Source organism: Sinohyriopsis cumingii, chromosome 7, assembly GCF_028554795.1.
Source record: "Sinohyriopsis cumingii isolate HCF-2022 chromosome 7, ASM2855479v2, whole genome shotgun sequence".
In the NCBI taxonomy this organism is placed as follows: domain Eukaryota; kingdom Metazoa; phylum Mollusca; class Bivalvia; order Unionida; family Unionidae; genus Sinohyriopsis; species Sinohyriopsis cumingii.
In genome coordinates, this window is record NC_142967.1 from 2887792 (window position 1) to 2904633 (window position 16842).

A 16842-nucleotide genomic window follows, 5' to 3' on the forward strand; every position below is an offset into this window, starting at 1 on the left:
TAAATGGGGTTGACAAACTCTGTTACAAGGTTTTGTACAGCGCTAAATACTTGCAAAATGGTGATCCGATCACACTAATTGACCATAAGGTTCACGCTTGGACGTCGAGTATAAGCATATTTCCACGAGATGATTGAGTTAGATGTGTTTCCAGTGTTAACACTAGTGGGGATACACTTGAATATCTTCGAGAGATCAGTGAAACCGATCCAGTGTATGTGGTTGTTTTAGAGTGAGTATGAGCTACGACAATTTGATCAATTTGTGCGACCGTGCGGCGATCTTTATCGTGCTGAATATCTTCATACAACTATGACTTAAGTTTCACGAAAATATACCGACAACATCGAATAAATAGATAAAACGATTAATGAGTACAAATTTTGCTGTTCCGTCTGTGGTCTCTTATTTTGCCCAGAATAAAAATTCATGGAGACCAACGTCGAAAGAATTTATCGAGGTTATGCAGCGATCGTGTGTCGAGTATGGGCGTGTGTGTGTGTGTGTGTGTGTGTGTGTGTGTGCGATTTTGATCTATAACGTAGCTTTAACAATTTTTCAGTCATAACGCTACGATGTCTGCAGTGTGGCAGTTTACAGTGATGTCTAGCACTGTGTCATCATGCCGCAGACATGTAGCATGATGTCCCACCCAGTAACATTATCCTGACACCAGGCCAGCCAGTCCCAACATTAACCTCTTAATGCTAAGCGCCAAGCGAGGCATCTGTTAGTACCATTTTTGTAAATCTTTGGTATGACTCGGGGATCGAACCCACGACCTCCCGCATCCAAGGCGGACGCTCTTACCACTGGGCCACCGGAGCGGTAGTATAGGCATGGAGGGTTATGGAATACGTAAAATGATTTCAACAAGGTTATTTCCGTTGACATGTTTGCATGCTAGTCTGGAAGTTTTCTTGGGATGGGTGAATGTGCACCGTATTTAAAACGATTAGGTCATCCTACAAATCAGATGACTAGGGTATCGATATATGGACCCCTGCCCGACTTCGATTTCATAGGATTTGCATTCGTCATTTAAATTTCATAAGTGAATTCATCCTATTATTGCGGCTTGGTTTGGCTGACATTTTAACAAACTTATTCAGACGATACTTCCCAACGATTACTGTGCAAAAAATGAACGTGGCTGGGTTCCAATAGTATTATTACGATATATGCTTGATGCTGCGGTACTGTTATCGCTGACAGTGAGTGAGGTAATAATTTCGTATCCGCCACAAATACAAGTTTGGATGGTAGAACCTGACGACAACTGAGACACGTCACGTGCAAAGGAATTGGGCAGAAAAATCATTGGTAAATTTTCACAAAGAGCCTCATATTATCATAGACGAAGTTCTATTCGATTAATTATCGTCGAGGCTGAACTTGATTTTATAATCAAAGATACAACGAGTAAAGGCACGCTTGCGTACAGAGTATATTCTTGAACGATGGCACTAAGCTGGGTACTATTGTGTTATTATTATGGGAATTCACCGCAGTCTACTCATTTATTATCTTTGATGTTAGCATATGTTCCCATAAATCTGATATCAATGATAAACAGATTTCCATATACAGCGGTCAGAGTCTCCGCAGATTCATTTTATGTCGATATTTCAAATATTGGTATGTTAGATGAATGTGATATAAAGGCAGGAACTCCTCCCGAGGTACTAGAGTCCTGTGGTAGTTGGCGAGTCAAGAATGAGACGATACTTGATTATTCAGAATATGCAGATTATAACCTGCTACCTGAATGTTACAGGAACTCGTAGTTGTCACAACCGTCCTCAGTACCGCATGTACATTATCCTGTTGCTAAGTATAAAACTGTTTATCTTAATGGACCAGGAGATTTCGGTAAAACGACACGCGCAATAAATCTGTTCCTGAACAATGGTATGGTGGTGCTGACTCCAACTCACCAGCTCACCTGAGAGATGAAACAACGAGGGGTTAAGTCACATACCTATTACAGTTTCTTTCGATGGAAAGGAGACGCGTGGATCCCAGAACGGATAGACGAAAAAATATATTCCTAAGATTATTTTCTGGGATGAGATATGCAATGTATCGGTAGACGTGCTAAAATGTTTCTTCAATGGCTGTTGACAAAAATATAGCCATTGTTATGTGCTGCGATCACGGCCACCCCCTCCCTCACTGCTGGTTAAAAGAATCTGTCGATTATTATCAAGAAATTCTCAAACACTACAGGGTAATCAATGAGTCATTGAAAGAATTTAAAATGTTAATATGACCACAGCTGGATAGAGTCCAGTGCTTGATAATGCGTAAAGTAATTTCAGAAACAACGAACGAGGATTTTTGGAAGCTATGGCATCATAGTGACCTGATAGTCGCATCACGTAAATGTGTTCGTGGTTCACTTCAGAAGCGATCATTTCTCCTTCATCGAGAGAAATATTGTGTTATCGCCCAGCAGATACACGTAAATAAAATACTAATGTATCTATTCCAGGAACAAAATCAGAAACAAAAGCTTGTACTGACTGATATCGTCGTCGATATGGATTTGGTCAAGAATGCACTCTGCAGCTGCAGCACGTGCAACCCTTGCAGCATCAGCAAATTTACTAATAGCAACCCTACCCCTCCAGTATGCCATTGGTCTATAACAAATTGACTCCATAATAATAATAATCATCATGAGCCGATTAATTACCAGGTCCTAACACCAATCTGCCTTTCATCGCAGATCTTATCAGCCAGTTAGCTAGTGATTCTCCCAGATTTTTATCTTTTACTGATTTAAGCGTGTGTATCAACTTCACGTCGTTGTTCTAAATCTGGACTTTTATATGCGATATCATGAACATGACACGCATGATCAATCGCATTTACTGGAGACTTTCCTGGTTTGTGTTGATTTCGCTCATCGAGTCGGATATTAAGTCGGGTTCCAGGTCACAATAATTATAGCCAGGAAGATGTTTCTCGCCAGGATACATAACCAATGAAGTCCCTGGAACTTTTTCAAGCGAATATCACCGCCTAACTTATCACGAGCCGAAATAAACTTGTATTTTTTAGTGCTACATTTCACGTACTTCCCTGTAAGTGCACGCCTTTTATTCCTTGTCGTTACGTCGTTACTTTTGCCAATTGACTGGTACCAGTAAATCCCTTGCACAGAACGCAATATAAATTCATATTAATCGGCATATTTTTTACTAACACGGATGTCATTGACTTTTCTGCGATACAAGAAATAGAACCCGTTAAGCATCATCTAGAATTGCCAAGTTCTATTCGAGTAATTATTTTATAAGTATGAAAAGACTCAGTTATTACTCCGAATGAGAATGAGATGGTTAAATGGGATAAGTTGTATTTAGTGACGCCTTCCATAGATGATCTGAGATGCTACAGTGTGCTGAAGGATTTTAATGATTATGCGAGGGAGATTGCAGCTGATAAATTGCCGGGGATGATATTATTGACTTTATTACTGATATTGATGAGGCAACATCAGTCGATAATCTCGATCGGGATATCAATAACCTCGTAGTATACGATGATGTTGTGAGTGTCAAACACAAATCCAGCTGCGATAATTTCTCGAGACAGACACAAAAGCACGGATGTGATTTATGTTATTCTGCGATATGTGCAAATACCTAAAGTGATCAGAGACAACTGAAATCTTCTGGTTGTCTTTATTGCGGTTGATACACACACGCTGCAAATTATTCATCGGATTTGGTGTTCCTTTGACATGGATTTAATTAAGTTTAAAAATTCTTCTTACAGGAACAAACAAGTTCTAGTTGAATTATAACGATAAATGTACGTGATCCTCGGTCACGATGTCGCATTGGTCTCGATAAAAGTTTTGGTTGAGACAGCAACTCTCATTGTTTTAATTTCCCCCCATTCACTCACTCGTCATCGCTGCAACAAGCCCAACCCAAACAAAAGCACTTTAAGGCCGGAGGATTTGTGGCCATCTGATTGACACACATAACAACAAAACAAACTAACTGGCTCTCACGGTGGGTCAGTAGATCAGCCAATAAACCCACTCGGTGGGAAAATTTTACTTATACCATGTACACAATGTTGGGGCCGAAGTGACTATTGTTAGAGCTGCAGGGGACCGCCGCGTTTAATTCGCTGTATTGGATTTAATTTCACTAACGGTTGGATGATTTGGGTTTAGCATAGCAGCAGGGAGCGCGGACTTGACGGGATGACTATCTCGAGATCAATAAAGAAAGAGTCTACATACATTTATATACCCAGCAGCGCAGCACAATAGCGGACTTAGTAGTATAATAACAGTGATTTTACAAAATAAATACCAAAACGAGGCCATAGGGTCCGCCATCCCTGCGCTTCCGGTTCCAAAAAATAACCATGAAAGACTTCGATATTTCTAGAGGGAATTTAGTCCCGAAACTTTCTTTTCAACTTCCCCAATCTTTAACAATTACAAGAAACAAATTCACTATAGTTAATGATGCATTAATATGTTTTAATGTATGACATCTACTTTGGTAACAAACATTATTAACAGCTGTTCCTACAAAACGTTACGCAACAGTTCACAAACTTATCTTGCGATACCGTTTGAAGAATACAGCACAACTACAACTTTATGTGCAAGTGTCTAACATTTGTGATAAAGACCACTTTTTCTTAAACATTAGCAAGAATGTCAGGTCCTGCATTTTGAACCCTTCGTCAAAACATTGTTGAAAAACTTGGACAAAAACATTAAGAACGCGGCCGCCGCCTACAAAAGGATTGCTGAGTCCTGAGGATAGTTGTGTAAGAATGTGGGCTTGATAAACAAATGCACCCAGACTGGCAGATGAAATGGGTGTGAAAGCGGTTGGACATATTTTATGTTTGTCCTTTTACATGGTCAGTATTTGACTGTACAGAGAATAAACAACTGATTCAACTGCACTGGACCGCAATGTTTATGATTTTGCAAAATTACTGTATTTTGTGAAACAACCTTGCAAACACGCTCACATATAACACATGATCTATATGAAATTAAACTTGCTTAAAAAGACGGAAAACAATGAAATTATAGATGCAGGCTATCAAAATCAACCCGGCGAGATTTCCATAATCTTATGGAAGTTTCTGTGCGGCGACAGCAACATAAAACGAAAATGTGTTTGGGTATCGGTATAATCTTCTTCTTAAAACGTTACGTTTTGAAATTCCGATACTTATTTTCAGCCAATCAGCGGCATTCTCTTTAATACTTCAATATATAGGCTGGTTCTGTAGCTTTTAAAATCACTAGTATTTTAATTATGACAAAACCAACAGTAATTGCAAACTGAATGGGAGGGATCATAAAGAAACAATCCAGAACCACGTATGAAAGGGACAAGTACACTAATACAATTTGGTAATACAATGTTTAGTTTATATCTATTTAGGGAACAGATCAAACTTGGCCAATATAACACCAATTTGTCCATAGTACCTAGGGGCATATATTTGCACGTTTCGTAAGATTACTTGCAAATTCAGTGTAGCATAATTAGCTAACCGAAAACAAAATTTATTTAGTTTTAGAAGAAGAAAAAAACGGAATCGGTGTTCCGTTGCGTTTGTAGTAGTTTATTTTGCCTGTATTTAAACGATTTCGCTTTACAGCTAGCGACTATTGTAATACTTTTAAAAAAAAGAAATTCGAGGCTAATTTTCCCATTCAGAGAAAAGTCATCTTAGTGGTTAAGGAACGAAATACGGAGTAATCAAAAAAATCATGGTGGCTAGTATGCACAATAGGGAGAGAAAACGTCGCTGTGTTGTACAATGTACGCAATAAGAAGAGAGAGAGAGAGAGAGAGAGAGAGAGACAGACAGACAGAGACAGAGACTCACTGCGAGGGCTAATGCATTCGTCTGAGCGAGATAAATTCACGGTGAGGGCTAATGTACGAGACACTGTGAGAATCACTTTTTAGAGGTTTTATTTTCCGGTTTCTAGGGAGTCCAGTATTCAAACGTTATGATGTAACTGACTTACCTCATTTACTAGAAGGGCGTAGAAGAATCGTGTCGCCTCAAGGCCAGCTGTCTTATCGCTATTCTTTAAGACAAAAAATCTAGAAAGAAAGAATTCAGGCAATAATATTTCGTTAATGTAGATAGGAAGATAAATGAACAATTTATTTATGTGCGAGATATAACAAGTATTTGAATCAGTAGTTTTTAGTCTGATATGAACAAATGAGATACTATTTTTCTACGACCAGTGGCAGCGTGAACCCATATTTTAGCTGTGGTGGAGGAGTGTTAGAGAACCAGAATCACAACCCTAAGGACGTGTGTTAGAATCCTACCCCGGTAAGCCAATGTCTGCCACCGAAATTAACAAATTAATTTTTGCAAGACAAGACCAGAAATATATAAATAACTGATAGTATCAACCTGTACTCTGTTACGAACAAATGATAAGAACGAATCCAATGGTCGAAATCTCGAATCATACCAAAACAAGTTCTGGTCACCACTCAACGTGGTTGTCCCTGGAAAATGCACTTTATTATTCTGGTCGATTCAGCACATTATGGTCATTGACGTGCTGATAATCCGTTAAACACCAACCAACCAACCAAAACAGCCAACTTTTGCGTTCTCTGTTATATCTTCTTTAGCCATACTAAGACTGGTTGGTGTCTGGTTGAAATCTTGACTCTCAAGAGATCTTCGACAAACGAGAAAGCAACAGTTAACTACTCTGACATTTTTGTAACAAGAGAACAATCTAGTAGGTGTAAGGTGTACTTATATGCGCGCTATTTTCGCCTTGCATTTTGCAGGAAGAACTGCCTAAGTGTTTCGGGACGACTCTGTGGCCATAAAATACGTAACAGAAAAGAGCGAAAACCAAGTTTGGTAAAACATAGCAAATAATTTATTTCCCTAGAATACAAACTGAAAATTTAAAAGAAGATAGGCGTACAGCATTGTGAATTAAATCTCAAATAGCCCTAAAAGGTCTATCACAAATCCAAAACTATAAAGTATTCCGAAGAAATTCCAGTGGTGTTTTGAATGAATAAAATCCTTTATTCAATGAACTGATGTGCCAATAGCCTGGAATAGTGCTGATGTTCTACCAGTCTTGCTGTATCACAATGATATAATCTAAAATATCCTTGAATGAATTGACAATATTTTCAGAGATAGTGATTTAGTCCTAGAAGTAATGTACACTTTATAATTCCAATGAATAATTTAAATAAAGTAAATCCTCTCAACTGGAGACAAACTAATTCTAATAAGACTGATGTTAAGATACTGGACGACTAATATTGATGTAAACAACATTTATATAAAAGAACTAAGACACAATTACAGAACAAGGACGAGCGTCAAAAGTCATTTTGTTCCATTAAATTCATAAATAATATCACTTCTAGAACATTCCTAGTTTCTAAAATAAACTAGACCTTGAACTCAACTTCTTTAAAAATTTTAATATCTACGAATAATTTTTTTTTTTCTTTAAACTAAAATCATTGACAAGTATTAAATACGTACTATGTTGTCTACCAAATAAGAAACGAAAAATATCTGAGTTTTCATGTAGGCCTCTACCCCAATTACTGAACAAAGTCAGTCACAAAAAAAAAATTAAATAGCAGTTTACTATTACAAATATACAAGCAATATACGTTTTGTCAAGCTGATCTGTGTAAATCATATTTTAATTAAAGTGCAAAGGAAGTAGTTCAAAATGATTACCTTCCTTGACTGTCATATTTTAGTTTAATCTGATTTTTGCGTAATTCCGTAATATTTTCATTCTGCGGAGGACTAAGAAGGCCATGCGGAAGTCTTCATGAATGATACATAGACCGTAACCAGTTTTCTAGAATGACCGTCTCCTATACACTTTCCAGATGTATATCATTCGCTGGGAGAAACTTGAGCTAATACATGTATACACCTCGGAAAAGATATTTTGCTTACAACGTCGCAAGAGCAAGAACAAATAATGCGTAAAAGAGCCGTTTCATTCTGTGAAATTAGCGAAATATGTAAATTAGCATCTTATTTTCAAATCCGAAAGTAATTCAGGTATAAAATAACATTTATTTTTTACCTTGCACTAATAAAAGGGGCGATTTACGATGGATTTATCCACATCATCCTCCAGATTTACCGGATATAAAAAGAATTTTGGGTAAATCTTATTTTAGGAATACAATCGGTTCAACAAACTATCTCTATATCGTTGTTCGTCGTAGCTATGTAAGCTGCCACGCAGTTTTCTTTTTGAACAAATTGTCCTCCTCCTCCTGACCACCCTACCTTTTGTCGTTGACGACGACGTCATTATTACGGCACTCGTTATCTGCATGCAAGCGTGCAAGTATGCATTCGTAACCTTATATACACTTACTCGGCATGAAAAGACGAATTAAGTCAAGACGCTAAAATTAGTCATGAGGTATATTCTTAATCCTCTAGGATCTAACCGTAGGAGACCAGATTATGGGTAGCGGTGGGGCAAAGCAGAGCAGAAAAGGGATGTTTATTTTACAAACACTCAAGGTTATGATGCTTTTTTGGTAAATATTATGGTAATTGCTAAAAGCGGAGATTATTCTATTCCGGCCGTACGGACGTGCTTCTGTGCACCAGCGCTTTCAGTCAAACAATTTATCCACCGTTGTGTTATGATGTAATTTCCTGAGATTGTTATTTTATTGGGGGAATTTTTAGGGTGTGTAATTTTCGGAACTGAAATTTAAATTTGTACTAAGTCCAAACACTAACCTCTTAATGCTGAGCGCCCTGCGAGGCAGCTGTTAGCATCACTTTTAGAAGTCATTGGTATGACTCGGCCGTGGTTCGTACCCGCGACCTACCGCATCCTCTCCCACCACTCACGCTCGCACACACACACACACACACATTTTATTTATATATATATATATATATATATATATATATATATATATATATATATATATATATATATATATATATATATATATATATATATATATATATATATATATATATATATATATATATATCACAAGCTTCAAAGGTCATATTTTAATTACCTCCAAAATCGCATGCAGTACAATGAGCAGCAACAGAGACGGGACTAGGATAAAATATGATGCTTGGGCATATGTATACAGCAAGAGACACAAAGAGCAATGGCTAAAATGAATATAAAGGCTTTCTTACTCGGACACTTACAAGATCACCCAACCCACTGAATGGGTAGATTATCAAAGTGGAATTTAACTGATTATGAATAGTCGAATCCTCAATGCTTTATTTGCCAAACTGTGTAAAAGACATGTTGTCGCGCTCCTTTGCTTATCCCTACTTTTAAATTTGTGTATCTAGGACTAAATCCCACGGTGGTAAGGATACACACAGAAGCCAGTTGTGGTTAGATACAAAAACTGTCTTTTCGTTCCCAGTGTAAGTATACATATAGTTACAGGGTATAAATTCCGATTGTTTCAAAGTTACAACTTGGAGGCCAAATTCAGGACTTTGGGGGATGGGAGGTTACCATAGGATATAGACCGTAGAGGTAATGGCTCTTTCGTGTCTGAATTCGTCGTTTCATGCCTGTCGAATGAATATATGATTACTGTTTATTTAAATATTCAGTACTCCGTTTGCCTTAATTGCAAACTTTAAATTGTTTTGGAAGCACACTTGTGACCCACATCCTGGCATTTTATTATGTCTCATGTGAAGTGAAATTATTATTTTGTGATAAACAAAATTATTAAGTCCAGTTTTAAGTTCAGGCCGTAAAATCATTTACTTCTGTGCTCAGATATTATTTGAGAGGAATCATTTATTTAAATTATTCAATGGAATTACAAATTGTTAATTGGCTTTTTGGACTAGAACACTACTTTGGGACAGTAACTACATTCAAACACATTATGGATCATGTCATTATGATACATCAAGCCCATTTGTACATCAGCCTATTCAAGACCACTCATACATCCGGACATTCAATTATTGAAATTCATTCCAAATAGTCTTTACTTTTGGACATGTGATAAAACATCGGGAATTATTTGGGATTTAATTCACAGTACTGCAATTTGCTTTTCAATGTTCACTTTGTAACTTAGAGAAATAAATTAGTTTAAATTTACTCAACGTGTTACTTTCGCTTTTTTCTGTTATTTATTTTAAGACGCTTTAGCAACTGCAACATATTTTTGTGGATTTAGAGGTTACTAGAATCTACGGATTTAAAGTCTCAACTAACAATGGACAATATTTGGAAAGAAAACAATCCCCTATTCCCGATCCACAAATTTCTGTGACAACAAAGCTGTCATTTTTAATGGAAAATAAAACACAAAATGGGTATGTGCAAAACATAAATAAATTAAAGTATATGTTACATACTGACATGTGGATTAGTCGTCACATGTAGCAAATCTCCAATATGTCAGACTAACCCCTCATGAGTTATTGAATATTACGAAAAACTAATCACGCTCTAGCCTCACCCGCTTGAAATGCAAGAAAATTATAGAACCGTCGATACTATCTGCAGGCCAACCCAGTTTCCAGTCATTTCCAAACGTTTCAAGTCTCTGTCTAGAGAGAGAGATGGCTGTTGTAAGAAGTATTTGCAGACATTATTCATTGTTCGTACAGACATGATGCCAATACCGAGGAACTTGTCGGGTCTTGTAATAATCCGCCTTGTTCTAGAAACTTGAGGATAAAACTGCACTTGGCTCGAGTCGATTATCGTAACGTAACAATCTTACCCGTTATACTTTATCCAGTCTTACCTATTACACATTACCTCATCCGTGTATACCATTATTTCCACAATATCTGTGCCACTTGGAATGCCTCTCTTACTTCTGCGTTTGATTTTAGTTGTGTTGGTAGTTTTGCTTCCTTGGTGCTGTGGTGACGATTTCAGTCCGGAGAGAACAGTGACATCTGATCTTATAGGATCAGAGTCATTGGTTTTTTTCTCAACAGCTGGGTTAAGGGAATCTGACTTATCTGTTAAAAATAGAAATTGAAGAGTCTTAAACTAGACTTGATATCTACAATTTATATTGTCCAATATTTCGTTCTTTGTCAACTTTCTTTGCATCTGAGCTCCGCAACAGAGAGAGAGAGAGAGAGAGAGAGAGAGAGAGAGAGAGATTATATTTAGTGCTACTTCCCACGGATGAGTAGATGACGACGAGGCTCTTCAGAACCTGCATACAACCCGAGATGGCGGGTGTGGGAAAAAGCGAGTCAAATCTGAACTACGTCTGCACCAATTGATCCTTTGTGGAAAAAATGACGTTTGCTCCGCATATTCATTGCATTTATATTTCTTAACAATTTCTGTTCTTTTCGTTTTAAACATTTTGGTTCTGATTAAATCAAGACTCTTAAGCATAATGAAGAAAGTTCTAAAAAAAATAATGATATTTTCTAAGTTTCAAAAAGCCTAATTTGTATATAGAATACATTAAATTCCTTATATTTGCCATACCTTTTGGACATGACTTTGTCCGCTAACACAATGATAAGACAATTCATACCTGACTGGCGATCAAACTGGCTAGCAGTCCATTTTAACTTCTGTTGTGTGACATCTGATTGACGGCTGTCAACTTTCTCGATTGAGTGTAGGTGACCATGTTTGATATGTTCTCCGAGGATGGGAGAATGACAAAGGCTTCAGATCCTGGACGCAGCATTACGAGAAGGGACATGGACCTATGGACCTAAAGTCAAGCTTTTATTGGCTCTAAAATTGCACATACCTTTGATGTTTTCCAGTTAATGTCTTTATTATATATATTTGTGTGGGGATACATTTATAAATGATCTAACGTAGGCGGTTTTGAATGATGAATGGTTGCTGCAAAGATCATTAAATAGGTTTTAACCAGAATTTTCCTCAGAGATACTAAAAACACTTTAATCAACATTTGTAGTCAGATGTCGCCCTTTGTATGCTACTAGACGGACCATGCACATTATGGGTTTTATAATATCGGCTTGTAATTTCAGAAGAGTCTACCCAGAAGCAAAACCTCCAAAACGGGCAAAAGTATTAAAAATACACACACACGTCATCTAATGAGCTAATACGAGGAAGAGGTTCTTTATGAACTATATTTTGATGCGCTAAACAATAAATGTTTAAGACACCATTGTATGTCTCTGTGATGAGCTGGTCGATTTATCAAAGGGCTTAACCCCGTGACCACGAGGCTGATAGTCTATTGGCATGTTGACATTGGGAAGTAGAGGATATATATATATATATATATATATATATATATATATATATATATATATATATATATATATATATATATATGCAGAGAGAGAGAGAGAGAATGCAAATCATATGGGGAATAACAATCCTTTCCAGTGCACTGGATCCAGCAAGGGATCACGTGTGTCAGGGATTGATTAAGATAAATCCAAGAAACTGACAACGAACAGTGCGAAACTAGTATCTAGCTAGCCTGAGCGCTTTCTACTCTTTAATGAGTCTTTTTCAAAACCAAATACAAAACATAGACAAGACAAACACATGAAACAGAAAAACGGTTATGTTTTCTAATGATTACCTGGTTGTTTCTACTGGAATTCAACTTTTTAACGTTATTATTATTATTGTTGTTGTTGTTGTTGTAGGGTTTAACGCCCTTTTTCAGCACACGATAGGCTATACATGGCGGCCAGTATTAATGGTGGAGGAAGAACCCGGGAAAACCCCAGTAAGAACCACCGACCCACAAGAAGCTACTGGCAAACTTTCTCACATACCCACACTGGCTGAATCCGAGACTCGAACCCAACTTTATTATATGTCAGCTAGTTTATTTAAGCTTGTTGCTGCTACTGGCAACTAATGGAAAACTAATAATAATAATAATAATAATAATAATAATAATAATAATAATGGGATGTGATGTGACATGGATTTTTAACGTAACTTTAAAAACTTTTTAGTCATATCGCTACGATGTCCGCAATGCGGCAGGTTATAGTGATGTCTAGCACCGTGGCATCATGCCGCAGACGTGTAGCATGATGTCCCACCCAGTCACATGATCCTGACACCAGGCCGACCAGTCCTAACACTAACCTCTTAATGCTGAGCGCCAATAATAATAATAATAATAATAATAATAATAAGAACGAGTATTAAATCATTATCGTCGTCGTGTCGTTCTTGTCGACCCCAAGGTCCCACGCAGGGACATAAACACTGAGGAACAGTGGTGTTGGGAGAAATGAAGTATGGGATTATATAGTATTCCAGTCATAAAGTCAATTGAATTAGGGTAATTTAAATATCTACAACAACCTAAAGTGGTGGCCTTGATCAAGGAATTTATCCATGGGACAACACATTAAAGAGAGAAACTGAATTTGTGATCATATAATATTTCACGACTGTAGTGAATTTGATTTTAAAAAGTTCATAAAAAGTAAAACAAGATAGATGTCTTACATATAAATCTTATAGTACGAGCCAGGTGTGCAAATAAATGGCGCCACGGACGGTACAACCGTCCAATAACACGTCATTCTGTCCAAAGACATAAATTTAATATTGAAATGTGTACATTTAAACAAAGCATTGTTTTCTACTTAGGAAATAAATATTGTGTAATATTTCAAATAAATAAAATAGTATTGCCTTTACACGGAAGCCCGGGGCCCCGAGTTGCTGAGTGGTCTAAAGCTCTCTCCGTTACGGATCACTGCCATCTCACCTCTGTCTGCGTGGGTTCGAGTCTCGGATTCGGCCAATGTGGGTATGTGAGAAAGCTTGCCAGTAGCTTCTCGTGGGTCGGTGGTTCTTTCTGGGGTTTTCCCGGGTTCTTCCTCCACCATTAATACTGGCCGCCATGTTGGGAGAAAGTATCGTGTGCTGAAAAGTGGCATCAAACCCTACAACAACAACAACAACACGGAAGCCCTACTAAAATGTCGCCACCCCAAATTAGTGCCAGAGAAAATAAACACGCTTTATTCATCAATTGCCCAATATCGTCTCTCCATCATACAATTCCGTACACATTAAACCATCTCACGCACCTTCCCGCAAACGCATACACTTGGATCCTGACTCAGGGCGTCGTAAGCTGAAGTCCATAAAATTATGTATCTCCTGCTATTACCACCTATATACAAATTTATACCTATATATTAACCAATGGGGATAACATTGAAATGGATGTACTCTGACCGTTTGACCTCTTCCCAACTCAGGAGTCAACACAGAAAGACGGACGGTAAGATGGAGACTGTCACAATATACCAGACGTTTGCGTACTTATTTATTTATTAATTTTTTAGACGAAAAGGAATCCTCATGATCCATCAGAAAATCAGTTCTTTTTCTGCTTACGTTTGTGCCAGTGTTTATTCAAACATAAATTATCTCAGTCATGTTGTATACGATATGTGCTACATACAATACTATTAGTTATACCGTTTATAATCGGCTGGAGGCTTCGCGCGTGCAATGTCTACCCGTATTTGGAAAACAGTGATTCGTAATGTACTGTCCTGATGATCAAATTCCTGAATTTAATTATTCTTTCTCGCTCAAAAAAATGCTCATGAGCAAATATTTAAACGACGTCCTTGCTTCCATGGCATAGATATATCCAAGAACTTTCGTATCGAAACAACAACGTTCTTCGCATCGAAACAATAAAGTTCTTTAAAGTGACCCAGTTTTGGTGGCCACTATGTTATTTCAGGATTTGCTAACATTATAATCGTGGTGGCAATAACTGAAAAGTAAATTATGGCCATTTTCATTCAATTTATTGAATGAAACCTTGTAATGTAGCTCACAATATTTGTGTGTATGCGATGTACTTTCATCCCATGATTCGCGCACAATTCAAGTTTAACCTTATTAAGAGTCAGAACTCAGAGCGGAATACGATTTTACAAATTTCAGGACTGAGACATGGATGGGAAAACACTGAAATCTGTATACCACTTGTTCTTCAGAGCTGGAATTTGAAAATCAAAAGGAAGCCAGATTTGTGCAACCTATTTAGGAATCGTCCGATTTCGCTACTTTAAGATAACTATTACTGCTTCATTGCATAAACACAGAAATTAATCAAGACATATATTAAAAATCAAAAGACATCACGAATCGTACTTACAAAACACCATATCCCCTTCCCTGCTAATTTTCATTTCTGGATGTCTTTCAACAGGCGTCAGGAGTGATTTCGACTCAATTGCTCTATGAGCCAAATCTAGCATGTATTGTCTGCCGCCCACTGTGAAACTGCCCAACTAGAGAAGAAAAGTTGACACTTTTGAACGAGTGTATCTATAAAAAGTGTTTAACAGCGTTGGTGTATGTCAAGAGGTGGTGGTGAAGATGCTGTGATCAACTCGCTTTCTTCTTATTATTGTTAGTTATCGTTATCTAGGAGATGAATGACCACAGTGTTATTGCCCGAATCGAATAAACAATAAATAAAACATGAAATTAATGCATGGAATAACATAGATCTGAGCAGAGATAGATAATAGAAAAACAAGATCCAACTTATGTAAAAAAGTACGATCTAATCAATTACATAAATAAAATGAAATCGAACACGACATTGAAATCATTCGTTTTATCTCAGAATTAGAGTTACAAACATTATACGAAATTCAATTAACCGTTATGTTATACTGATAGAACGAATTTCATTATATGATCGAGTGACTGATCGAACTCAAACTGGTGGCATGACAACACCGCCTGGTGCTTCCGGTCTTTTTTTCCACTCCCTGCTGATGATAGGTCGGCGTTTCTATGTTTCTCTTTCCTTCTCCTCCTTTCTCGCTCTTCTAGTCTCTTAGGTCATCAACTACTTGGTTGCAGACTATACTCTTTTCCCACTGTGCAATACAGGTAGAAAGATATTTCCTCCAGAATAAAAGATAGTGCAGAACCTAAATACGTGTCAGGTTTTTCCTTTCATGGGGGTCAACCATTATTCCCACTCTTTCTGATGTGTCGTCTATCGAAATCCAACAGAACTAGCTTTGGTCATTTAGCACCCAGTACACACTCAGACCCTATTAACGTGAACTGGATGGCTTTCTAGCTGCGCTCACATTCCTGCTAAGACCGTGACATATTTAGCCCGCTCAGATACTACTACTGCCGCGCTGTGGCTATAAACTTACCAACTGAATTAAGAGAGACGGCACACATTAATGGATTCTTGGTTGAAGAGAATTCACAACTTAATTGAACACGAATTAATGGGGTTTACTCTTTGTCTTAACTACGTTATATTGCCAATTAACGAGTCACTGACATACATTTCCCGAGATATAAAAATCAACCCTCAGCATAAATGATACCAATCATTTAAAACAGATAACTTAGATATTCATACAATTTTTATCAGAAGTAGTGAGTGAAATATACACTACATGATTTCTATTGCATAGAACTCATTCATTAAACGAACTATTTATGACATCCTAAAATAACTGAATCATATAACATGCACGGTTAGTTTTGAATTCAAAGAAAATTTGAAGTATGAATCAATTCAACAATAATTACAAACTTTCATCAATGAACACATTGTCTGCAACTGAGGCTAACCTTGCCTTCCGGAGCCCTCGCTCGCTTTATCATTAGCGAATTCTCTCTGCCTCTTCTCTGGTTTCGGGTCTCACGAAGTTCCAGACCCTAGCTGTCCCTGTGGACGAGTTATTTAATGTGGGAAATTACTTGTTAATTTTCCCTCAGAATTTACCCTCGGCAGAAAAACTTGGACTGACTAATATAGCGAAGGA

At 37.4% G+C, this 16842-nt stretch overlaps 1 protein-coding gene across 1 annotated transcript in view; it reads right to left on the reverse strand.

Moving 5' to 3' along the window:
• The window catches only part of LOC149794641 (zinc metalloproteinase/disintegrin-like), a 79597-nt gene that overhangs the window by 37929 nt on the left and 24826 nt on the right, over positions 1-16842 (reverse strand). The window contains exons 4-6 of the mRNA XM_089963947.1: positions 15192-15327; positions 10818-11040; positions 6035-6113 (exon numbers count right to left, since the gene is read on the reverse strand). Coding sequence (XP_089820073.1) covers positions 6035-6113; positions 10818-11040; positions 15192-15327 — 438 coding nt within the window. The remainder of the gene's footprint in view (positions 1-6034; positions 6114-10817; positions 11041-15191; positions 15328-16842) is intronic.